At 40.8% G+C, this 23,467-nt stretch overlaps 5 protein-coding genes across 9 annotated transcripts in view; 3 read left to right on the top strand and 2 right to left on the bottom strand.

Annotated features, from left to right (window-relative positions):
- The window catches only part of bag6 (BCL2 associated athanogene 6), a 39,054-nt gene extending 35,359 nt beyond the window's left edge, over window positions 1–3,695 (top strand). For all 4 annotated transcript variants that reach the window (XM_019878583.1, XM_019878585.1, XM_019878586.1 and 1 more), the window contains 8 exons: window positions 107–215; window positions 384–508; window positions 616–750; window positions 1,716–1,772; window positions 1,899–2,108; window positions 2,328–2,435; window positions 2,537–2,683; window positions 3,019–3,695. In XM_019878583.1, coding sequence (XP_019734142.1) covers window positions 107–215; window positions 384–508; window positions 616–750; window positions 1,716–1,772; window positions 1,899–2,108; window positions 2,328–2,435; window positions 2,537–2,683; window positions 3,019–3,114 — 987 coding nt within the window. In that variant the 3' untranslated portion in view covers window positions 3,115–3,695. The remainder of the gene's footprint in view (window positions 1–106; window positions 216–383; window positions 509–615; window positions 751–1,715; window positions 1,773–1,898; window positions 2,109–2,327; window positions 2,436–2,536; window positions 2,684–3,018) is intronic.
- A 1,052-nt stretch (window positions 3,696–4,747) lies between these two features.
- On the bottom strand, window positions 4,748–8,647 carry tspan13a (tetraspanin 13a). The gene is made up of 6 exons (XM_019878630.1): window positions 8,473–8,647; window positions 7,065–7,232; window positions 6,665–6,745; window positions 6,485–6,598; window positions 5,955–6,074; window positions 4,748–5,670 (listed from the first exon to the last, which is right to left on the bottom strand). Exons 1-6 carry the CDS (start codon window positions 8,533–8,535, stop codon window positions 5,596–5,598), a joined length of 621 nt encoding a protein of 206 aa, XP_019734189.1. The 5' UTR covers window positions 8,536–8,647; the 3' UTR covers window positions 4,748–5,595.
- Window positions 8,648–10,110: 1,463 nt separating this feature from the next.
- On the top strand, window positions 10,111–17,373 carry LOC109521020 (oxidized low-density lipoprotein receptor 1-like). Its single transcript, XM_019878614.1, has 8 exons — window positions 10,111–10,405; window positions 12,293–12,370; window positions 12,483–12,563; window positions 12,832–12,939; window positions 13,674–13,868; window positions 14,365–14,534; window positions 15,187–15,302; window positions 16,344–17,373. The coding sequence occupies exons 1-8, from the start codon at window positions 10,354–10,356 to the stop codon at window positions 16,501–16,503; spliced, it is 960 nt and encodes a 319-aa protein (XP_019734173.1). The 5' UTR covers window positions 10,111–10,353; the 3' UTR covers window positions 16,504–17,373.
- Window positions 17,374–19,366: 1,993 nt separating this feature from the next.
- gpatch4 (G patch domain containing 4) lies at window positions 19,367–21,448 on the bottom strand. 2 transcript variants are annotated; one of them, XM_019878609.1, is made up of 8 exons: window positions 21,343–21,448; window positions 21,065–21,143; window positions 20,902–20,975; window positions 20,728–20,820; window positions 20,423–20,542; window positions 20,235–20,344; window positions 20,039–20,089; window positions 19,367–19,953 (listed from the first exon to the last, which is right to left on the bottom strand). In XM_019878609.1, exons 2-8 carry the CDS (start codon window positions 21,141–21,143, stop codon window positions 19,422–19,424), a joined length of 1,059 nt encoding a protein of 352 aa, XP_019734168.1. In that variant the 5' UTR covers window positions 21,343–21,448; the 3' UTR covers window positions 19,367–19,421. The 2 variants fall into 2 exon arrangements, with proteins under 2 accessions (XP_019734168.1, XP_019734170.1); XM_019878611.1 differs by lacking the exon at window positions 21,343–21,448 and having other exon boundaries at window positions 21,065–21,179.
- A 1,617-nt stretch (window positions 21,449–23,065) lies between these two features.
- Window positions 23,066–23,467, top strand: part of pear1 (platelet endothelial aggregation receptor 1) — a 41,727-nt gene continuing 41,325 nt past the window's right edge. The window contains exon 1 of the mRNA XM_019878588.1: window positions 23,066–23,316. The gene's annotated coding sequence lies outside the window, so the exon portion shown is untranslated. The remainder of the gene's footprint in view (window positions 23,317–23,467) is intronic.

Here is a 23,467-nt window from a genome sequence, read left to right as displayed (position 1 = left end):
TGAGCCAAGCCGTCCTTGTCGTACATTCTTGTGGTGGTCATGTGTGTGTTTTCTTTTTTTGTTTTGTTTTGTTTTTTGGTGGGCGTGGGGCGGTTGCCGCACACAGAGGGAATCCTCGGTCACCGTGCTGGAGGGTGTGGATGTCACCCAGACCAACATGTCCTTCTTTAGACAGCAGCTGACGCACATCGCCACGCACATCCTTCGTTGTACAGGTGTGTGGCTGTTTTTCGCTGTTACCTCTTGTTCACTGAACTCTACTTGCAAGCTACCACATGCTCGTCTTTGTGGTAGATGAGTAAAAAGTAGATTAGTTGTGTGATATGTAAAATTAAGCTTTTGATCTCTTTTCAAAACCTATTTTTTGTCTCTTGGTCTCCCAGATGATTCTTTCGGGCTTCGTCTGCTTCAGTTGTGCAACCAGGCTCTGTTTGAGTGTCTTGCACTTAACCTGCACTGCCTGAGAGGAGACCAGCGCGCTCTGACCGCCGTCATCAATCACCGCATCGTATGCCAACGATTGTCACTTCTCCCACTCGCGCCCATATTTTCCATTTTCTTCTCTTCGTTGCATAACTTGGGTTTTACTTACTATGCGTGCGTGCGTGCTTCCAGCGGAGGATGTCGAGCGACGTCAGCCCTAGCCTGCTCAACTGGATGACCAGCATGATGACCATGAGGCTGCAATACGTCCTGGAGCACCTTCCCATCACCACGGAGCAGATCCAGAATTACATTGTTTACACACAGGTAAATGCCACCACTGCTTCGGTGGCATTGTGGCTCGATTCCATTTTTGAAAACGCATTTCATTATTGCAGAACTCAAATAAAGGTGTGTGACACGGACACATTCACAACATGGGACAGGGATTGGAAGTTGACCGGCCCTCACCTCATCCGCCCTGTTGTGTGTAAAGCAATTGTCCAAATTGTGTCACACAAGATGCTGGCATTGGCATCATCTGAGATGAACACTTTGCTATTACTCTGTGGTGTAAATGCCAGCAGATGGAAACGCGGGTAAATTGGTCCTTTTGCCATCCAGTGAATGAGCATTTAATTGTTCTGCCGCTCACTATATGTTGCTGGCATAAATAGATGAACAAAGATTGGTTTTCCATAAAGATACATTATTTGTAGTATCCATTCAGCCATTTTTTTCTACTGCTTATTCTCAGTTTGGCGGGTGAGCTGGTTCCTTCCCAACTGATTTTAGGCGAGAGGCGATGGACACCCTGGACAGGTCTCCGGCCAACAATTATTAGGGCACTACTTGTCAAAAACAAATAATTCTTTGGAGAGTGAAACCGGATAATTTGTAGACCTCTCATGGCATGGTGGTTGGCTGCTTTGAAGAGTGGGGGAGCATACATTTTGGGACTGGAATGGATTATTTGCATTTCCATTCATTTCAATGGGAAACATTGCCTTGACTTAGTTACAAGTTACAGTTATAGTTTCAAGTTACAAACGGGATCACAAAACCAATTAAGTTTGTACCTCGAGATTCCACTGTTTACTTTTTCCTGCAGTTTCTGGAAATTAACCAAGTGAAAGAATGCTGCATGTTTTTTTTTTTAAAGTTGTCTAGAAGTAAAGTTAAGTCATCCACAGGTCACATGCTGTATGTCGAGGAAGCGTTTCTTGTTATATCCTGTTACGTTGGCCATCTTAAATGCTCATAAAAAATATATCACATTTTTGTTTTCACAGAGGGATCAGCCCGCCGCGACTGACACACAGGAACCAGAACAGACACAAAGTGCGACGGTAAACCATCTGTCTCCTTCTCCTTTCTAATTCATTACTTACACGTGATATTTAAACCGCCGCTTGACTTTTCCTTGCTTTCCTCTCCTATTTTTTTTTTTCTGCCTTCTTTTCACCTGCCTAAAGATGAGCGAGACCCTCTCGCCAGCCGCCGCTACCACAGCAGAGGAGGCCATGTCAGTGTCATCGTCACGGGAGACTAGAGCGGCACCCGCCGACCTGGGCACCGCAGGTGGGGCTGCACCGTTGGGTGGTGACAAGGCGGCGGCGGGAGCCGAGGGCACCAGCGAGGTCTCGGCTGGAGAGTCGGAAGCCTGGGCAGCCACCGTACCTCCCGTGAGAACGTTTTCTTTCTTTGGAACCCGGGAATTGTTTGTTTTTTCGGATGTTGTAGATTAGTCGGAAGTTTGTCAGTCAAGGGTTCAAATGCACAAAGAAATGTGTATGTTGGCTTCGGAAAATGGATGGCTCAGTGACAGCTCCCTGCAGTTCAAGGGAAATGATACATTGATTCCCTTGATTGATGATGATTTAGGTTTTGTCATGTTTTTGCAGGAGTGGGTGCCCATCATCCGTTGCGACATGATGACCCAGAGGAAGATGAAGGCGCAGCCGCCGCTGTCCGACGCCTACTTGCACGGCATGCCGGCCAAACGCAGGAAGGTCAGGAAATTGCTTGCAGAGTAAATTGACGCAAAATGAATTAACCTCCCCCCTCACTGCACTGCTGTGTTTTTATTTATTTCTCGATTTCTCTTTCACAGACGGGACTGGGCAGCGGGAGCCTGGTGTCGCTGTCGGACGCCGTGAGCCAGGCAGCCAGGACAGCTGGCGTCAAGCCCATCACGTCCGGTGAGCGTTTGCAGGAAGAGCTGGACTCACCCCAGCTGAGGGAAGCTTACTCGGAGCAGGTAAAAACACCCACATTTGTCAACACATTTTTTTTTACGTATTCTTTAGTGCCTGATCTCATTTGAAGAAATTGGAACTTATCATAAAACATCACTTGTAAGGAAGTGAAAAGAAGACTTGCTCGCTTTCGCAGTTCTCCAAATAAACCGTACGATCGACCTCCGTATACTTGGCACCTACGAATTTGCAAGTTCCTATATTTTTTTCCAATGTTTAAAAAATATTTGTTGTCGAGAAAAGACGTAACTCCAAATTGGCCCGCGACTAAAATGAGTTTGACACCCCTGATTTAGGTCCACCATCGATAGGCTTCTGTCTTTGTATGTCCACACAGGTGAAAGCAGACATCATAAAGCGAGTGCGAGACGACACTGACTTCAGCGCTCAGCAATTCCCAGACACGCACAGAGCCTTCTTGTCAGATTCGTAGTACGCTTTCCATCGTCGTCGCCGACCCACCCATACATACCACACCGTACGTCCTTCCCTCCTTTCCGCCTTCCCTCCTTCTTCACTCCTTTTCTCTTCTTTTCGCTCAGCCCAGTTCTAATGACAGGATGCTAATAGTGCCTATTTATTATTGTTCTGTGTGTCCTTTGCTCCCAACTGTTCTTAATGTTCTGATTTGATTTGACTGAGGCTGATTTCGTCGATTTGTTGATTTTGTGAATCCTTTTTTTTTTTTTTTTTTTTTTTTGGGAGACGTTTTTTTAACTTGAACTGTCTCCCTCTCGGCCGTCTCTCGAAACTCTTGTTTCGTACATCAATGTACAGCAAAACCTTAATTTTAACCAAAAAAAAAAAAATCATCACACTATTAACGGCAAAGGTAAAAAAAAAACAAACAAACATATTGCTTGTGTCCAATGCGACGATGCATTTGTCCACCAGAAGGCGCTGTATTATTCCAGTTCTGCGCTCCCCAGTGCTTGTGTGTCACCTTTCATGGGGTTTTTCGTACATGAATGTACAGTAATGCTTAATAAAACAATCTTGGTTTAATAAACATTACAATTATTGTCACACGATTGATTTAAAACATACATATATTACCGACTACATTTTTAGTGTTTAACTTTGCACTCAGGTGCACACACGAGGGTGTTTTTAATTAGTATAGTAATCAATCGGGCATCCGTGAAAAGAAAAAAAGCAATTACACTTCGGTATAAAGTCAGAATTTTGAAAGAAGAAATCTGTAGTTTTGGCGTTAGAATACATTGTTTTTGAAATAAAAAGTCATTTTATAAAGTTCAAATAAGGAAAATAAATTAAGTCAAAACATTTTCCAGATTGAAGTGATAGTGAATAATCTGTGTAGCACCAAAGATTTCCCCCAAGGTTGCATTCGTATCCCGTTGCACCTTGTTTATCTTGAATTTGACACCAAGGGTCTTTTTTTTTTTTTCCCCCGAGGGTCACCTGGCTTATCCAACAAGGACACAATTTATGGCTTTAATCAATGTTCACGGTCCAATATTCCTTCCCTTACCAAATAGGATTTCTCTTGCTGGTTTTATGGCGCAGCTGACATGTGAAAGTACAAAACAGGTCAAACCACCTGCTCAACTTCCTGCTTGTCATCCTGTTGAGTAAGGTGAGCTCACCCGCTTTCCTCACTGACAGACGCCACCAAGACGTGACTCACACACACACGTTGGCTGTGTCTAATTTCACAGGGTGCGTTTTGTGACATCACTTCCTCCTACGACTCGACCACATGCGGTTTCCAAATTCGAGAGACATTTCGCAGGCTGGGTCCTTCGACCCCTTGAAAGACCGAATACGAATTTTGACACCACATGCGGTCGAGTCACATCAGAATGTTACGTCATGCGGCCGAAAATGCAGGCTTCGGGTGACCCAGCCCGTAAATTTGGACACAGCCGTTGTCACACAACACCCAGTATGACATTGCTGTTATTTCACACGCTGTAGAGGTAAGAAGGCTAAATTTCAGACCTCATCATTGTGTAAATTTGAATGTCCAAAGCCTTTGTTATTGACTTGTTTGGCTTTAAAACATTATTTGTCCAAGGTGTGTGTGAAAAATGTAGACACACTGAAAGGACTCCACGAGACATTTATTGCTGAACACTCCATTGGAAGGACATAATGAAGATATAAATCAAATTTTCAAGATTTAAACTTGTACGCTTTTTGAATCCATAATATTGAAAACCCAAATTATCCAAAAAAAAAAAAATCTGAAGGTATTTTATAAAATGTGCCTTAGGTGTTGATATGCCGTAGTGTGTTAGCATGCTATCATTGTCAATAGATGTATACATTTTCTGCCATAGAGTATTACTAAGACAATTCAGTTGTGAAATATACAGGCTAGCATCTTTTTAAGATCAGTTCAAAAGCCATTGAGCATCCTTAGCTTAGACAGCTAACAGGAATGAGGAGCTGGCAGCGCTTTCGGTAGCTACTTTCAGTGTGTGAAAACCAACTGGTTAACTATGCTTTTTTGCATTATCCTTGAAAAAAAACAAACCCTAGATTACATTCAAGCCTACATGCTAGACTTTGAGCATTGATCGTGTCATCCACATGTGAAAAGAATATTTAACAGTGTAGCTTAGACGAGATAAACGTTTGCCTGACTTCACATAGCTGCTATCAGTGTCTCAGCCTTAAAGCTAACTGTCCGCAGTGCATAGTTCGTGCAATCACCCCCAAAATAGTAAATACATAAAGTGGGGAATGTGTTTACGTTGAAGCCAACATGCGAAACTAGGCTAGGCTATGCTGCCATTCGTAGTGGTTTTGAGCACTGGGTCACCAACACATGAAAAGAATAGGAAACATGTCTTTAAATCATACACACTTCTTAGCATTTGCCAACGGGAAAGCCGTGCAACGTAAATAGCAAGTATCATAATTACAAAAGCAAGACAATTGATCATTATAGAAAGGCTCCGGGATTTGATCGGGGGTCTTTTATGTTTCTGTAGCGACGGGCCAGCCAAACACCAAGCATCTGTCATGGAAAGAGAACATTGTAAAGGAGTATATTTTAGATTTTTTTCAAACAGAGTTAAAAGATGTCGTTCTAAACTTCAGTTCGATCCATCGTGCCAGAAGCGTTTTTTTTTTTTTTTTAAGTTAAACAAATCAACTCTGAACCTGAAGTCATATTTCAGAAATCTACAATTCAATGGAAAACTATGCCTTTTGAGATGTAAAAGGGAAAAAAAAGCTGCATTGTTTTTGCTGTACGCTAATGGTAATTAAGAAGACAAAAAGAAAATAACTCATATTGACCTCTGTGAAGCTGAAGAATAGTCCAATACCACCCACGAAGCGCAGTACTTGTCCGGCATACTTCTCGATGATGTCTGAGCATGTGGTGCATGACAATGGCGGCTGCTGCTTAAAACAAATCTTGAAGTGGGGGAAAAGGGTATTTTAAGGAGAGAAAGCAAATGCAGTAGAGCCACACAATTTCCCCTTAATTTTCAACACTGAATTTTTTATCAAGTTTGGAAGTTTTTTTGGGGGGACAACAGATATGCGGTGAAAGTGCTACTGATCACAAGTGAGATTAGCTGCACATTTTTTAAAGGTTGACTGTAAACAGTGGAGCAGTAACCAAAAGCCATTGGTGACACCCTAGGTTTGTCTAAAACTGTACCGAACGAAAATTCGGGTCCTTTTGCTTTTAGGGTACAGTATTCAAAGAAGTTATGGACTGAATAATATCCTATGTTGTCTTTTGGTGAAAATCCAGACAAAACGTGGGAGCCAAACATAGGATGAGATTGTACTCCCAGGGGCCCGGCCGGGTTCCTTACGGCGGCACACGATCTGTTGTAGTCCACGTGGGAGAAGCCGCAACAATTCAGTGTCTTTTCCACATCCGTCTGCATTGACTCCGACTTGTTCCAGCCCACTTCTAGGAGATGATTCTGAGAAGACATCAAGAAGTCAGTCAAGTCCAAGCGACTGTGGAGCGAGGGCTCCGATTGCCTTACCCGCTGGTCTTCGTTGAGGGCCAGACAGGCGCAGGACACAGACAGCTGCACCACAAACACCAGCGACAGGATGATCATGTACTGCTATGTTAAGGAAACGCCACAGACTGATGGAAGTAAGCAACGACTTAAAAGTCGCATGTCGGGGCACGACTCTATTCGCCGTTTCAGCCCTAGAGACAACTTTATAGTCAATTTTCATAAATTTCATCATTCCATACTGTACCAACGTAGATTTTTCAGATACTGTATATTTTTGTAATCTATAACTATGTTGGAGCTTAATTTTAAACAGTGCGTCACCCAATCGAATTGAAAAGGTGTGCTTTGGCATCTATCAGCAATTACATCTGTACTTGTACTCAAGTCCAGAGGGTGAGTAGTTTTGCCGCAAGGATACGAAGAAGAGCAGCACCTGGTGGTGCCGTAGGGCGCCGCACAGCCCCACAAAGGCCACCAGGAGCAGGAAGATGCCCACGCAGATCACACCCGCCACCACCTGGATGCTGGACACCAGGCCGAACCATTTGCCCCACGCCGCCACGCCCACCAGCAGCAGGCTCACTAGCTGAGGTGACAACACATGTGATAAGAGTATAGAATTGGGGGGGGGGGGTGTGAAAAAATCCAAAATACATCTAAAAAGCATGTATTTCTTGAGTTTTTAAAAAAAAGGTCAGGAGCTCAAGTCAGTCGTATTGACTCCTGTAATTTTGGACCAGATATTTAAATTGCTGATGAGGCTGGTTTTGTACTGACAACTATTCAAAAAGATATTACAAATGTAACTTTCATTTTAAAATACAAAACTCAAATGCGTTTTTCCATTTAGTTCGTTAAACTTTTTCGAATAGAAAAGGTACAGTGGTGCCTCGAGATGTCTCATCTGATCATTGCGGCACTACTAGTCGTTCTTCACAGGATAGAGAACACAGTATACAACTGAGTACTATTGTATTGGCAGTCTATGTGTGTTGCTTTACCATTTGTGTTCAATATATTATTGAAATGTTTATAATGCCACAACATATATCCTATTTTTTTACGTTAGCATTAAGCTAGTAGACTGAAAGGCTTTATGGTCGTTTTTAAAATGACATGGTGTAATTGTCTTTGTTCAATGTTTAGTTGGACACCCAGTTACAACTGGGAGTAGCTATAAACAGCTTCATGAATCTTTTTGGAAGAATTGTTCACCATTTGCCAAAGTGCTGCGTTCAGTTCCCTGCGCTACACCTGCGCTTGCAATGAAAGAAAAAAAAAAGGGGGTATATGAAGAACAACTCGTGCCTCGAAAAACCTTAAATCGAGTCACTCGTGTTTCAAGGGACCACTGTATTCATAAATTACAGTTCTGTTCTGAGTATAGATTTGTCTGCATTTTAAATTTAGTTTTATTTAGTTTATTTCGTAAAAATGTATCATTAAACCTCATTTTAAACTCATTAACTCGCATATCGTTTAAGCCGTTCCAAATTTAAATTCAATATGATTGAAAGTCATGTAAAGGTCAATGACAATCCACAAACTCAGTCAAGTGAGGAAATTCACTCGTGAGACCATATTTTACCCTAAAATAAAACATCACAGCTGTGTAAATATTCAATTCTAAACTTTAAGCAAAATATAAGTCAATGACGAGCCCTATCCGATATCGTCATCACATTAATTGGGGAGAATACGACGTCATAGAAAACAAATAGATAATAATAAACGCAGCGGCATTATGCTGTGGAAGGTTGAAGTACAAAGATAACACTTAACCGTATTCATGACGCATTTAAAAAAACGTAAAGTACAGCACTTACCACGTAAAGCACATTGAGTGCGCAAAGGGAATTTTTGGTGCAAACAAATCCTCCGCAAACCATCTCTGCCACTCAACAATTTCAGACCAACTTAATTTTCCAATATCCACTTGTCACCTGTTCACCCGATCTTGTTTTTTTAAATTCCTGTAATCGTGTTCAGGTGTTTCCACGTGACGTGTACTCACTTCCTTGTTGACGTAAGCGCCACCGAACCCTTTTTTTTTTTTTGTAATATTCACCCCTTGTGACATTATGTCGTGTTTTTTCTCTTCTCATAGTTATAGTCAATTTTCATTATTAAAAAAAACATTTGGAAATATTTCACTCTTTGTGACGTTTAAACGATGAAACATTTTTTCCCTTCCACTTGTACTGTAAGATGGCGACATCTGGCGGCCTTAACGGACAGCTCGTTGCAATTACACAAATAAAAAAAAAAAAAATCTGAACTACCCTTCATCCATCCTCACAAGGCTATTCCAACTGTCTTCGGGCAGTAGGCGGGGTACACCCTGAACTGGTTATCAGCCAATCGCAGGGCACACCAACATTTTCAGCAGGCGAGCTACTCATAAAACGACCAAGTCACAACGCTCTCCCCACGACAAAAATGCAAAACATATAATTATTTTCAAGTGTCAGGTGAATTCTATGTATGTCGATGTACCTTACATTACCGAATGAGCCAATATTGCACAACACACATGACGATTGACTATTAAAATTTTTTGGTAATTACCTGAGTTGCTTATTTTTAGAGTCTCGGGAACAATGAGTCATATGCTTCAATGAATGCCTCTTTTAACATCTTTCCGTCTTGGAAGGACTTATTGTTTTTAACCCGGAACGATGCTTCGGTGGCGGCTTTCGCTTTTGAAGTTTGTTTAATGAAAAATAACTGCTGCCCAGACAACTTGGATATTAGTTTCTCCACCTTTATCTTTCTCAGATGACTTTTCGGTGCGAAGTCGGGTCATAATTCCCATTAATAGTCCGAAAATGAAAATGACGCTCCACATTTCCCTCCTGTGATATTGTGATGGCAGACTGGAATAATGAGGCGAACGCACTTCGAAAATGCCATTGTGACAGAACATTGCACCTCCAAAATTCAGTTTTCACCTTACTAGTTGCTCTGTATATCAATCAAGAGACAGGATGGATAACAGGCTGACATCTGGTTTTTGTTTTTTAATGTCAGGCTACGATTGACCAGTAGATCGCGATCGACTTAATGAGCACCTCTGATTTAAAGTGTTCAATTGACCCATCATGCATGTTATTGGAATCTGGGAGGAAACCAAAGTACCGTGAGAAAACCCATGCAGAGAACATGCAAACTTCACCACAGGAAGGCCGGAGCCGGAATCGAACCAATCACGTCTCCACTGTGAGGCGGACATGCTACTGAGTCGCGTACCGTGCTGCCGCTAATAGGAATACTCATTATAAAACTAGAATTGGATTATTGGAAACATATAAATTCCTTTTCATTTATTTTATTGGTTAGTGTGCATTGTATACACACACATATATATAAAATGAAATCAAAATTACCTTTATAAATGCTTGTTTTTAATCCATTTTAATTGATTTAATTTGAAGATCTTTGAGTACATGTTAGAGATGACCACACCCACCGCAAGCCTGCCCACAACACCAAATCAAACCTCCGACTTGCACATTTGGTCTCACATCATCCGAAAAGAAGAAGCAGCAAAAAGAAGAACTCAAGTGTTCTTACTCACACTTGAGTTTCATTTGTGTGCCTCCAAACAGCTCGTCTCTCTTTAACCCATTGCTGGCTGCGATGAGGTCAAACCTTTTGCGGGATTAGTGGTATTTTTATTTTTAATTTTATATATTTTTGTCCATTGAATGATGGCAGAAGAAGAAGTCAATTATGTGACGGTCAAGTTCAACTCTCACAGTGAGTCGTTTTACACCATTTCTTTGAATGATTAATTTTGTGTTTTGGGGGTTGTAGAAACTTCATTAATAATAATAATGAACCTAACAGTTAAGAGAGATACTTGTATGATATGAAAAGGCTCATTTAAATATGCATGATAAAGGTGCACACAGATGGTGATTTTTTTTTTTTTCTGTGTGTTGTGTGCCATTTTCAGATGAGTTTTCTCGAGAGTAGAGGGCAATATGTCTGACTTTAACAGTCATTAAAAAAATCTTTTAGGGGTTCAGAAATGACTTGGATATCAATGAATACCGGTACAGTGATGCCTTGAGATATCAGTTGAATTTGTTCCATCCTCTCCAAATTTTTAACAAAATGTTTGTAAGAAAAATAATGACTCTATAATATAGGGCTTGATAAAAAAAAAAAAAAAAACAACAAAAAACAGAAATGACCAAATTAAATAAAATGTAAAGAAATTAAATATTTTTTGCCATTTTTTAAAACTCAATAGACTTAGTGCTGCTCCTTCTGTTGTACATGACTTGGGAGCAGCATATGACAGACATATCAGTTCCCTGCGCGACACCTGTACACCAGTACATGGAAACGGTCACAGCTCCTTAGTAAACTGCGGTAATCCATCCATCCATTTTCCGAGCCGCTTTATCCTCACGAGGGTCGCGGGCTTGCTGCAGCCTACCAAACTCCACACAGGAACCTGGAAACAAACTTACAACCCAGCAGCACTAATCTTAGTCTTTTTTTTTTTTTTTGCAGAGGATAAAGAAAATATACCTGTGCTGTTGTGCATATTGTTAAATTCCTTGTCATTGTGTAGCTTCCCTGTTAGTAAACCAATTGCTTAAAGGGTTAGCTGTAACATTGTGACACCAATGTTGTTTCTGAGGCATTTTGTTATCTTCAAGCTAAATAGACTTTCTTAAGGTGGGGCTATGTCGTCTTTTTAAAGATAAGTGTATTTATCTGTTTTATGTTTACTACGACGGAGAATGTAAACTGGGAATGGCAATAAACAGCTAGAAATCTCTTTTTGGAAGAGTTCTTATTTATCAAGACGACATACGTGCTTGTAGAGGCATTGTGTATCTTCTTCTTCTCCTTTCGGCTTCTCCCTTTCCAGGGGTTGCCACAGCGAGTCAACTCGCATGTTCATATGCGGCATTCATTTGCAGTCTGGATGCAGAGGGTTGAGTCTTGGAGTCTCCACGATTCTCAGATGAGACCACAAAAAAAATCATTAGATTTGTTGTCGTTTTTATTTATTTTTTAATAGTGACAAGAAGGCTCAGAAAAGTGGCTAAGTTGCCTCCGGTAGTCGACATCATAGCCGCTCACTTTGTCCATGTCGTATATGAAAATATTATCATATTTTCCATTCATCCACAATACCGCAAATGTCCATCCATTTTCCGAACCGCTTAATCCTCACTAGGGTCGCGGGGGGTGCTGGAGCCCATCCCAGCTGTCTTCGGGCAGTAGGCGGGGGACACCCTGAATTGGTTGCCAGCCAATCGCAGGGCACACAGAGACGAACAACCACGCACGCCTACACTCATACCTAGGGACAATCTAAAGTGCTCAATCAGCCTGCCATGCATGTTTTTGCAATGCGGAAGGAAACCGGAGTACCCGGAGAAAACCCACGCGGGCCCGGGAAGAACATGCAAACTCCACACAGGGAGGCCGGAGCTGGACTTGAACCCGGTACCTCCACACTGTGAAGCCGACGTGCCAACCACTAGACTACCGGGCCGCCTACTGCAAATGTATTTTTTTTAAATTGGAATAAGCAAAGCAGTGAAAGTCAGTGTGGGTTCATTATTTGGCAAAGACAACACATGATCACTTTCGAATGAATACATTTGCTTCTCTTTCCAGACTTGGCAAATGACACCGTGATCTACGAAGACGTGAGGAGCGAACTGGAGACGTGGCCACCCCAACACTCTAGCCAAGGTTTCCGGAAACTCCCCTCCGCCTTCTTTCATGATGCCTTTCATACTCCTGTCTACCATTTCCATCTTTAGAAATTTACAAACGCATTCAAAAGTGTCTCCGTTGCCTCCAGAGAAGTGTGGCGATGTGGAAGAGATCTACGATGACGTGCGGTCCAAGGAGTTACCTTGCAGTGTGCCTCACATTTTCCAAGGTTTATGACTTTGTTTCAAAGATTACTTCAAGTGGCAAAATGTTGATAATTTATTCCCAGTTGTCTGTTGTGTTCACTTGGTGGCTACACTCTTGCAGTACATCAATGCGGCTGTTTGATATTTTTGCCGATCAGATTGTAGCCTCAATGCTGCCCTGTCAATGTAATCTGCCCAGTGTGTTCTTAATCAGTCATGCAGGCCCATTGAACACAAAGTATTTGGACTTTAGAGGTTGGGCCATAATTTTTTTTTTTTCCCCCGCACTAGAAAATGCTTCAAAATTACCGCTCCACGCGCCTGTCACATTGGCAGCTGCTGCTCTGGGCCTCCTATGTGTCATCCTCATATCTGTCATCATCGCGCTTACGGTGCATCGTACGTATTCTTCTGTTTTTTTCCCTTCCACTTGACAGGATCATTCCTGCGGTCCATTTTCATTTATCTATCAAAAATGACATGACTGATTTATTTTGTTGTTTGTTTTTTAATCGAAGACAAAAAAAAGAGTGACAAAATTTCTCACATTGCAATTTTATGCTCAGATCAACAAAGCAAAATATAAAAACTGGCCACGGGATGAAATTTTATTTGAATATTTAATTGGTTGGGTTTATGTGACCCAGAAATCAAAAGTAAAAATTGCACCAAAATACAGTACATGTTTGAAAACTAAATAGTTCTTAAAGATTAAATGCAAATGTGCATAAATATGAAGTTCAACTGAACTGTACTTATTAATTACAGACTACTGTACTGGAATAAGAAAAAGTCTGAGCGACTGTGACATTATGCAGTTTGCAATTAGTTCAGTGATTCTTTCATGTACCACTAGAGGGAGCCCATGTACCACACTCTCTGTTGTAATCATAAAATGGTTGATAAGTGGCGGTCGTAGTCAGGATTTATTGTGCTGCCTAACAAGCTAACGTAATTCTTCAAATGAGCCTCACCAAACGTGCGGGTCATGTAAACCGGAGTCAGTGCCTCAAATGAAATTAGATTTTACACAAACACACAACCAAATAATAAGTCACTCTTTGATTTTTTTTTTTAATATTTGATGGCAAGTTCAAAATGAAAAGAAGAATTAAATAGTTTTCCTGCTCCAGTGAACAGCGTCGTGGCCGAACAGCGCCGGCAGACCGTCAACCTGACCGCTCAAAATGGGCACATGCAGTCCGAGCTGGAGCGACTGCGGGAACGAACCCGGGAGCTGAGCAGGGAACGGGACCAGCTCAACTGGACCATGGGCAAGGTTCTACAGTATGACAATTTCCCTGTCATCGACCACTGCCCACAAAAAGGTCAACATACGTGCCTTATTGGAATAAATATATAATATTTATTCCAATAAGTTGCACTGATTTGATATCAAAATGATTATTATTCAGTTATATTTATACGTACAATAAATAATATATGTAAGAACTATCTGTTAACAAAGAATGACTTTTATACTTGTAACTTTAAAACACTTAATTTTATTTATAATTTACTTTTTTATTATTTATTTTAAAGAATATAATTTTCATAATAATAATTCATTTAATATGGATCATTTGATCGATGTTGGTCATGGTCCTGACTGACTGCAGCAGCTAAACTACAGTATTATAGGAAACCACCGACCAAATAGTAAACTCAAACACAGTCCTGTGGGTTGTTTTTCAATTTTGTTCTTTTCACCTGGGCCTAAAAATAAATTATGAAAAGTCTGGCATTTTTAATTGTTTATGTGTGTGATAAAAAGAGAGAAAACATAACAAATGGGACATGGAAAGTTGTTTTTGTATTTTTTAGTTTTAAGCCTGTGTCAGCCATGCGTGGACAACTGGCTGCAGTTCGGCTCCAAGTGTTACCTGTTCCAGCACTACATTTACTATAGCAGCTGGAGGACCTGGCAGGGAAGCGTTGATGATTGCAGGCAGAAGAACGCGCACCTGCTGCTCATCGAAAGCCAGGAAGAACAGGTGAACATTCTTCACTTCAGTGGTAGGGGTTCTAGTCCACAGCACTGTGGGATGCCGATTTGGTTCAGTTCAAATCTATTATATTTCTATTGTGCTAAATAGCTAATAAGTGAAATCATGAGCTTGGCATGCCAAATCTAGCCTCGCATCCTAGTAAAATGCCTTATAACTAGCTGGTGAGCTCACAAGCTATGGGTGTGTTCGGAAATTCACTCTGACCCCCTGCTAACACAGGGGCGTCCAAACTTTTTCTTTTGAATGCAGCATACAGAAAAATGGATGGACAGAAGGGCCACTCTAAAATTCTTACACTAGCTAAAACCAATCAAGCAAGCAATTAAATATTGTTTATATTTTCTAGTTAATTTGCTAAACTGCTACACAACAGCTTTATGTTAAAGGTGATGATAAGGCAATTAGTGAAGGACAAGATTTTGGGGTGGCCAAGGGCCCTGTATCCCACTAGACTAGATACACCTCTGCACTGAACACCAGCATAATCTCATCTCGACATTTCAGGACCAAAACAAGGGTAAACTGTAATAAGCTGACCATTATTAAATTCTCTTGGTTGACGATCATTACTTTGGTATCGGAACTTGCATTGAGTAGACAATGGAGGAAACCATCATCACTTTCCTACCTGTTTCAGGAATTTGTCACAAACCATACGAAGTACTACAGTGATGACAAGCATGGCTACTGGATGGGACTCAGAGAACTCTCTAACAAGTGGAAGTGGAATGACGGACGCAACCTCACTCTGGCGTGAGTGATCAAACACCAAACAAAAATAACAAAAGGCAGGATTAAATTAGCCAAGTAGATAGTTGCTTAGCTTGTACGATAAGCAGAGCATGAGAAAGCTTGAAGCTAAATCTGTGTCACTTTCCAGTAGGTTACCTTACAAGCTGGAAAACAAAATCTAATACCGTAGCTAGCTGGTAAACCTAACTTAGTTGCTCATTTGTTACCTAGCAAGCTAAGTAGCTTATGAGACAGTGCTCAAGTCTAAATCTCAGTTGCTATATGGTTAGCTTTTGTTCCAAATTTAGCCAAGCAGTTAGCTAGTTAGTTCACAAGCTAATAGCTAACCACAAAATAACGAGCAAGCCAAATCTATACTTGGTAGCTAGATGTTAAATGTAATTCAGAAGCTAGCTCATTTGCTTGCAAGCAAAATTGCTCATTAGAATGAGACATTCTGACAGGCTGATTCTCTAATTTACAAGAAGAAGAAGGACAAGAAGAAGAAAAACAAAAAGTGGCTTTTGGCTGTCAGGGGCCACCACAATGAGTCCCTAGTATGATATGTTTGAGACTGTTTTTTCCTTCCTGGCCCAACTCACCCATTTTTATCAGAGTTTGGGACTAGCAATAGTTGGGAATTGGCATATTGCATTATCGAACTTGCCCAAAATCCCAACTGAATATTACCATTCACCCTGAAAGGGATTCTAACCCCCGTCCTCAAGTCTGAAGCCAACGATGTTACTCACTGAACCATCCAGTTACTAAGTAGCTAACTTATGACATCAAGAGATAGCTGGTTAGCTTGCAATCATGACAAAACTCTCGAGCTAAATCTAGCTCGACAGCTAGTGGTTCATCTTGAAACCTAATCTGAGCTAACTCAATAATTCTTTAATGTATCTCGGTGGCTAGACAACATAAAACACATTTATGAGGACAATAAACCAATTAAATTGGTGTAATATTTTCTTGAATCAAAGTAACAAATAGGTCACCTACACCTTTGGCCAAGACCTGCATAGATGTCTCATGGAGTCCATCTTTTGTCGTGTGTAGATTCTGGAGAAATGAAAACGAGTACATCAAAAACGGCTGCGCTCTGACATCAAAGTCGCAGACGTCAAAATCCCTGGACAACTGGAGCAAAGCCAACTGCGACATGAGGAACAGATACATCTGTCAAACCCCTGCTTTCACTCAACGAGATCTACACTAACACATCACTTCAATACAAAAAAAATACAAAATTTGGCTTTGAAGCTAGTCACGATATCTGTATTGGTCTTAATAGAATTCTGACAAGAAAACTGGGTGGCTCCTGATAAAGCTCTCATACAAAATGTTGCACAGTAGGGAGCTGATTATCTAACTTGCTAAACCTATCGCAATAGATCACTGGTTAGCTTCTAAGAAAAGTTGAGATAAGTATGAGAAGGCTCTCAAGTTTATTTTAGTGTAGTTATAACATCTTAGCTACTGAGGTAAGTAACCAAATATAAAACTCATAGTTCGGACATAGGGGGCATTCTGAAATACGCTCCGAGCATGCACTGCTTCACTCTGACCGTTTACAAACTCAGAGCGATGTTCAAATGTGCCATTCGGTTATTCAGAGTGCCCCAAAAATGGAGTACCGGAGCGCACTAGTCTTGACACTCCAAATGGAGGCACGGTGCACCCAGTGCATCAGGCAATACAGATAGATGGAAAGCGTTAAGCACGTGCTGCATGTTCATAACATGGACTGCATAGAGATATTAATAGGAGGGGAGCGAGCTCTGCCGCTTTCAAAACACAAACTCTCAGAGTGATGTTAGGCCATCAGAGGGATTTTCCGAACACACCCTCAGTAACTAACGAGAATGCTCTTGTTCAGTTGCTAGCTGGTTCGGTCTTTGTTATGGCTGGGGCTGATGTGGAAGCGCTAATTAAACTGAATTGAAATGAAACATGTTGCTGGTTAGCTCACGAGTCAGGTAGAAAGCTTGGCAAATTGTTGCTAGCTGGCAATCGATAAAGCTCTCAAGCTAAATCTTGGTCAGTAGCTTTAAGGTAACTGTCAAACTTGGCAAGTCAAAACTAGAACAATAGCTTGATAACTGTCAAACTTGGCAAGTCAAAACTAGAACAATAGCCATCAAGCTATTAATCACCTAAAAAAAATCTAGTTTGGTAGTTTGCCAGCTGCGTAACTACAAAGTGTGGCAAGATAAAACAAGTTCATTATCTCGGTTGGAAAATTGCCAACTAGAGAGTAAACTAAGTAGCAAACTAGAAAAACTACAAAGCTTTGCAAAGAAAATCTGACACAGTAACTAGCTTGTTAGGTCTTAGCTAAATTTCTTAGTTGGTTGGCTAGTTTAGATGAACTAGGTAGTTGAATAGAAATCCTGGCAGATTAAATTTAGCTCCAAATTTTGCTGGTTAAATCACAAGTTAAATTGAAAGCTTGGTAAGTCGTAGCTGGCAGAGTATCTCGCAAGCCACACTGAGCTAAGGAGCTAGCTTGCAAGGTAAAGCAAATCTAGCAATAGGTCTACAGCCAGTTCGCACCCACACTAATCACACAACAGCAAGAAACAGCCGACAACTGGGTCTGCAGGTGCCCGGCTCGCTGCGGCTTTTGGAGCCGCTTTGGGACCCAGTTGGAGGTTGCTCAACAGCAACAGCAAGAGAATTAAAAACTAAAGAACTGACAAAGTAGGGAACATATTTATTTTGCTATGAATTCAGCCCATAGTGACTTGCATTTATATTTTTTTCTGGACAATGATGTGAATTTGTGTAGTAAAGGCAAGTATTTAGCAACCACGTGTTGTGCAACTTTGGAGAATAATCAACGTATGGCCCAACAGCATCCAGCGTCATCAAAGGTGGAAACGTTGGGGGGAAAACAACATTTTAAAGGATTGCTAGATTTATTCTTCAATCGAAAATACAAATGTAGAAGTGAGGATAAAAAAAGACTGAAGACAGAGACAAGGTGTTGTGTATGTATTTGTGTGAGTGTTTATCAACAAAGATTTGCAGGCACTATTTTCAACTTCCTCTATTTCAAGCTTTCGGATTACACTTTCCGAGAAGTTGAGTTGCACAACTGCCTTTGCGCCATGTCCTGTTTAATTTAACAAATGTTAACTATAAATAATCTCAAGGCATATGTGAGAATAAACTGTCAATTATCCTATTCCGTCCTTTTTCAACTTTGGGTGTCCACTCTGGAATAGTCACGATAGATAGGATTTACTCATTTCAGTAGACAAGATATCCATTTAATGTGCGTATGTCATATTGTGTGGCAGAATAAATCTCACCAAACTGGAGACTAGGATTTTTGTGGTCGATGTTGGGGGCTAAAACAAACAAACAAAAAGAAGATATCGAGAACACTGGCACTATGTATTTTTTAAAGAACTACACAATATATACGGTTCATGAACATAACTGTATAATAAACTAGTTTTTCTTGCAGTTTCTCTGCTTTTGTTGCACTTGTCATGTTTTACTACTGTAAAATTGTTTCTTTGAAAAGAATTTATTTTTAAATGTATCTAATTTGACAATAAAGTTATTGGCTTAATGTAAATGTCATTTCGGAAAATAATTACTTTCATTGAATTATACAAACATCAAAAACTGAGAATGATTCAAAAAATATTTTAGATATAAAATACAATTAAAACAAGTCGGATATGCGGTTCAGAAAACAAATATATTAATGTTAAAAAAAAATAAATAAATCAAAGGAGGGTCTTGAGCGCAAAATCATGCCCCATCGGCACCAGGAGACACACACCGGCAATAATAATGGTAGCAAAAATTTGAAACATTTATTTAGAGTTAGAATGTTTAAAACAAAACAAAAATCATAAAGACACAAATTCAGAATTGGATTTAAGACATTCTCAGTACAGCTTGTCTGCGTTTTTGTCATTAGTCGGTAACCTTCCAACGACATGCTAATTGCGTGAATATCTGGAAGGTAAATAATGGTAGTCTGCGAATGGAATTGATCTTTTGACCACTCATATCACACGTCTGGTCCGTTTCTGGTCTTATCATCGATAATGAGGCTGTTGTACAGAAGAAATGAGTTTATTTGAAGAATCCTCAGTCACTACAGAAGACCAAAGATTACTCTTTGGACTTTTTCTTCTTTGGTGGAGGTGATGCTTGTGGCTCCTCCCACATGTTTGAGTCCTTTTTGCTCTTTTTGCTTTTCTTCTTGACTTGATGTTCGGAAACAAGCGGCTCTGACTCTGTGTGGTTCATCTGCTCTTCTACTACTGGAAGTTGCAGCTCTTTCTTCTTCTTCTTCTTCTTTTCCAGCACAGGAGTGATGTCAAGCTCTGGACCTGTCAACTGTCCGTTTTTCTTCTTCTGCTTCTTCGTGTGGTTCTCGTGACCATTTTCTACGCCTATCGCTTCTTCTCTGTCATCACTCCTTTTCTTTTTCTTCTTTTTGATTCTGATGTCAGACGGTTCCGAAAGTGAAATATTGGAGTTGTTTAATTCTTCAGTCATCTCCTTGGATGCCCTTTTGTTCTTAGGGTTGTTTCCTTCCTGCCTGTCTTCGGTCTTGTTACCGTATTTGGCCATGAAGTCAGCCTCCTGCTGCTCCAGCCGGGCTAGCTTAGCGCTCATGTTCAAACCGTGTCTGGCTCCTCTGAGGAAAAAGAAAAAAACAATCCAGAATTTAAGCATCTAAAACACGTTCAGTCCTAAAGTTATTTTTCCATAAATGCACTGACTTGTGGGCGGTGCGTCCTCCGCAAGCCTTCACGAGCTCGCAATCAGACAGCCTGGAAGAAAACAGCAAATGTGGCAAAAGCACTGATGAGTGTTTTTTTTCCCCCCGTGGTTTAATTTTGCTGAAATAAAATGTGTTAAACACTAGTTTGGCACTGCTTTAATTCTGTTGATTTAAAGCAGAAAAAAAGTTCTCACTTGGTAGCCGAAGAAAGGTCGAGTTTGTGATCTTCCTCCTGGTCCGAGCTGCTGCCGTCACTGTCAACTGTTGGCTCTGGCTGCTCCTGACCAGACAGCAGAGTGGCCGACTGAAGGGAAAAAAAAACACATCCAGTCAACACGTCTTGAGTCCACAACTCCTCGTGTAAATCCTTGAAGTATTTCACCTTGACAAAGCAGCCGTAGAGTTTGGCTTTAGCCAGCGAGGCTTTCCGAGGCTTCTTGTTAGAAATCACGCTGCCGTCTTCTTCATCGTCCTCAGCCATCTTCTTCAACGAAATGCCATTCTGTATTAAAAAAAAATATGGAGTTAGCTCACTTTAGTGCTCAGTGGTTTAACGGATAAAACACTAACATGCTAACAGTTGGCACAGTGGCAGCTTGCAAGATAACTTGACCCTGGAACTGATGATTTATATTTCCATAATTTGTTTCTGAGTGAACATAGCTTCATTTTTTTTAAACTACCAACCTGATGGGATTCCACCCGGAGGCTGGCCGAAGCCTTATTGAAGGCGTGATCCCACCAGTGGAAAGTGAACTGCTCTCCTTCCTTGTGGCCCACCTGACACAACACACAAATTATTTAGTTGCCACTGTACATCCTCACACACCACTAACAACAACAACAATCAACAACCCTCACCCCGCCTTTGTTGCACTTCACTTTAACCTTGATGGCTTCCGATATGCCCTTCTCATCCCGACCCAGTCCTTTACCTTCGGATTAATAACAATAATAGACACGTTAAGATGCAATGGTTGAGATATGATGAGTGCCAAGCTTCAATAAGTGTACAACATCTGACCATGTTTCCAGCCGTGACGCTTCAGCTGCTGCTCGGCAAACCTCAACCCGTGGCCCTTGTCTTGCACAGAGTCAGTCATCTAGACGAAGGAAGGAAGGTTTGTTAACACCTGCATGATGATGTTTTCACCATCATGTCTCATAACAGGACGTCTCATAACAATACGTGAAACATTTTCACGCCGATCTTTAAATAAAACTTAAGTGTTATTCAGTCGAGTTAAATCCGCAAACGTATTAGCGCCGTATATCAGTCAATATGAAAATCTCAACTAAAACCTTTGGAGAAGTGTGACATGCGACTTCTGCAGGAGGCTGACATGACACCGGAAAACCGTCACGCCTAGCGCAAACGAGTACTTCCGGGTTTCGCTTGTAGGCTTGAGAACAAAACTCCGCATTTGCCTTTTATTTCTCCTTTTGAAACGAATGAAAATCTAGTTTGTACTTTGATTACTAAAAAACTAAGGAGTGAAATAACTTCAGGTTGAACATTTACGTGTGAAAAAGAATTTGGTTCCCATCACGAATTTCGTCATTTAAAAAAAAATGAAGAAAAAAACTCACGCATTTGGCTGCTGGAGCAATGGAAGGAAAAAGGCTGGGTTTATATTTGCTCTCATCTTATGACTCGTGGGTAAACCAAAATGTTTTATTTGAGTTAACTTTTGTTTAAAGTTCAGTTGCATTACCCATATGCATGTTAATTAAGGAGTGAGCGTCTCCACCTAAACGTTTTTGTCGACGTCAGCAGGTTTGTCGTTGTCACGCATTGGGTTAGTGTCCATCCATCCAACCATCCAAAATCCTAACCCCTTATCCTCCCGAGGGTCGTATTAGAAAATACGACTTCATATAAAGTGGATATATCTACACCGATTTTCTCACATTAAAGTTGCTTAAAGTGGTTCAGATAATATATGGATGGAAGTTCTGTAAATGCGTGTAAGGGATAGAAAAAACCGCTAGGTGATAGCATTGAGTTCCAAATACGTGAGACTTCCTTTTGACGTCGTTTTATCGGCAGTTGCAACTCATTTTCTTCACGTCACATCAGTGATAAAGTTATTGTATGGTGGTTGTGACTACTTTAAATATTCATTCTAATGATAAATGTGTAAACACTTGGCATCTATAGTTCTCTTGTTCTTGGGTTCCCGTACGACATAGCGACGGGCCTTGTACTTTGCTGTCTGTGGAGCAGTTCATAATCAATATTTATCTAATACCATGGTAAAACAAGAAATAAAATATTCTCACTAGAGATGCAAAATATAAACGTATTGATATCGGCAGATTGCTCCACAAGTGTTTCGCTAATTGAAGTTAGATTGTGAAAAGTTTTGCTCCTAACGATCAGAGGGTGGGAAATACCGATGAATTTGAAACCTGATTGGTTAAAGAAATAGTTAATAAAGTCAAATTAAATCAAGCCTGTGAAGACCCGGGACAGATTATAATAACATGGCGACCCGTCGAGGCTGCAACCTGATTGGACGAATCAATCTAACCTCACATACAGTGAAACATTTGGAAATAAATCAATTCAATTTCATGGAACAAATTTTCAAATTTGCTCCACTTGGATGTCGACCTTCTGATACATGCCTGCATGAGGTCTTAATCTGCCAAGGAGGAGAAGACAAGCAGCGCAGCAGCTGCTTATCAAGGCCGACCTCCTGTTTTAGGGAGGAAAGATGTCCAGCTGTTCTTGGGAAGCTCGCTGACAAACTGGTGGTCTCGCAGGACTGCCTCAACACACAGCTGACAGTCAAGTGAGAATGTGACACACACACACGCACACACTGATATAACACTGATAACTATCTATCTATCTATCTATCTATCTATCTATCTATCTATCTATCTATCTATCTATCTATCTATCTATCTATTTTCAGTACAGTATATTTAAAACGAGTTAAAACAGCAATCTTCCCTCCCTCCCTCCCTCCCCCTGTCACAGTTTTTCCACTTTGCGTGGTCTTGACGACCCTCCCCCCTTTTCCCTTTTTTTCTTTCTTTTTTTTTTGGTGCCACACGACTCTTTCCTCTGTGGCTACTTTCTTATTTTCTTCCCCTCGCCAAGTCCGCCGGACCCTCTTTGTGCAGCAAGTTCTCTACGCAACCTGTGGATCAACTTTTGATGATTAAACAAAGGTAACATTTTCAGGGTTTTTTTTTCTGGTCTTTGGAGACTTTGGAGTGGAGTCGTTCCCAAACAGGACCACCAGGCAGCAAGCAGAAGGGAAGGTGAGTACATGTACGATCTTTTATGACTTGGTGGGATGGGACCAGCTGTCAAAAAGGATAAAAACTTTTGATTGATACTGTCAAATAGGTACTGATTTATCAATGTGTTTATTATTATTACAATTCATGTGTTTGTATCACACTGTGTCAA

Source organism: Hippocampus comes, unplaced genomic scaffold, assembly GCF_001891065.2.
Source record: "Hippocampus comes isolate QL1 unplaced genomic scaffold, H_comes_QL1_v1.1 scaffold315, whole genome shotgun sequence".
In the NCBI taxonomy this organism is placed as follows: Eukaryota; Metazoa; Chordata; class Actinopteri; order Syngnathiformes; family Syngnathidae; genus Hippocampus; species Hippocampus comes.
This window is presented reverse-complemented; position numbering and strand designations above follow the sequence as displayed.

Bases quoted from the DNA above. Each gene is read 5' to 3' on its own strand.
- gpatch4 (XM_019878609.1), bottom strand. From the start codon at position 21,143: ATGACTGACTCTGTGCAAGACAAGGGCCACGGGTTGAGGTTTGCCGAG. The intron at 20,821-20,901 runs GTGAGGGTTGTT...GTGTTGTGTCAG, and splicing joins TGAAGTGCAACAAAGGCGGG to GTGGGCCACAAGGAAGGAGA. The intron at 20,345-20,422 runs GTGAAATACTTC...TTTTCCCTTCAG, and splicing joins TCTACGGCTGCTTTGTCAAG to TCGGCCACTCTGCTGTCTGG.
- LOC109521020 (XM_019878614.1), top strand. From the start codon at position 10,354: ATGATGGCAGAAGAAGAAGTCAATTATGTGACGGTCAAGTTCAACTCT. The intron at 12,371-12,482 runs GTTTCCGGAAAC...CGTTGCCTCCAG, and splicing joins ACCCCAACACTCTAGCCAAG to AGAAGTGTGGCGATGTGGAA. The intron at 15,303-16,343 runs GTGAGTGATCAA...TGTCGTGTGTAG, and splicing joins GGACGCAACCTCACTCTGGC to ATTCTGGAGAAATGAAAACG.
- tspan13a (XM_019878630.1), bottom strand. From the start codon at position 8,535: ATGGTTTGCGGAGGATTTGTTTGCACCAAAAATTCCCTTTGCGCACTC. The intron at 7,233-8,472 runs GTAAGTGCTGTA...TTGTCACCTCAG, and splicing joins CACTCAATGTGCTTTACGTG to CTAGTGAGCCTGCTGCTGGT. The intron at 6,075-6,484 runs GTAAGGAACCCG...CCCCACTTCAAG, and splicing joins ACAACAGATCGTGTGCCGCC to ATTTGTTTTAAGCAGCAGCC.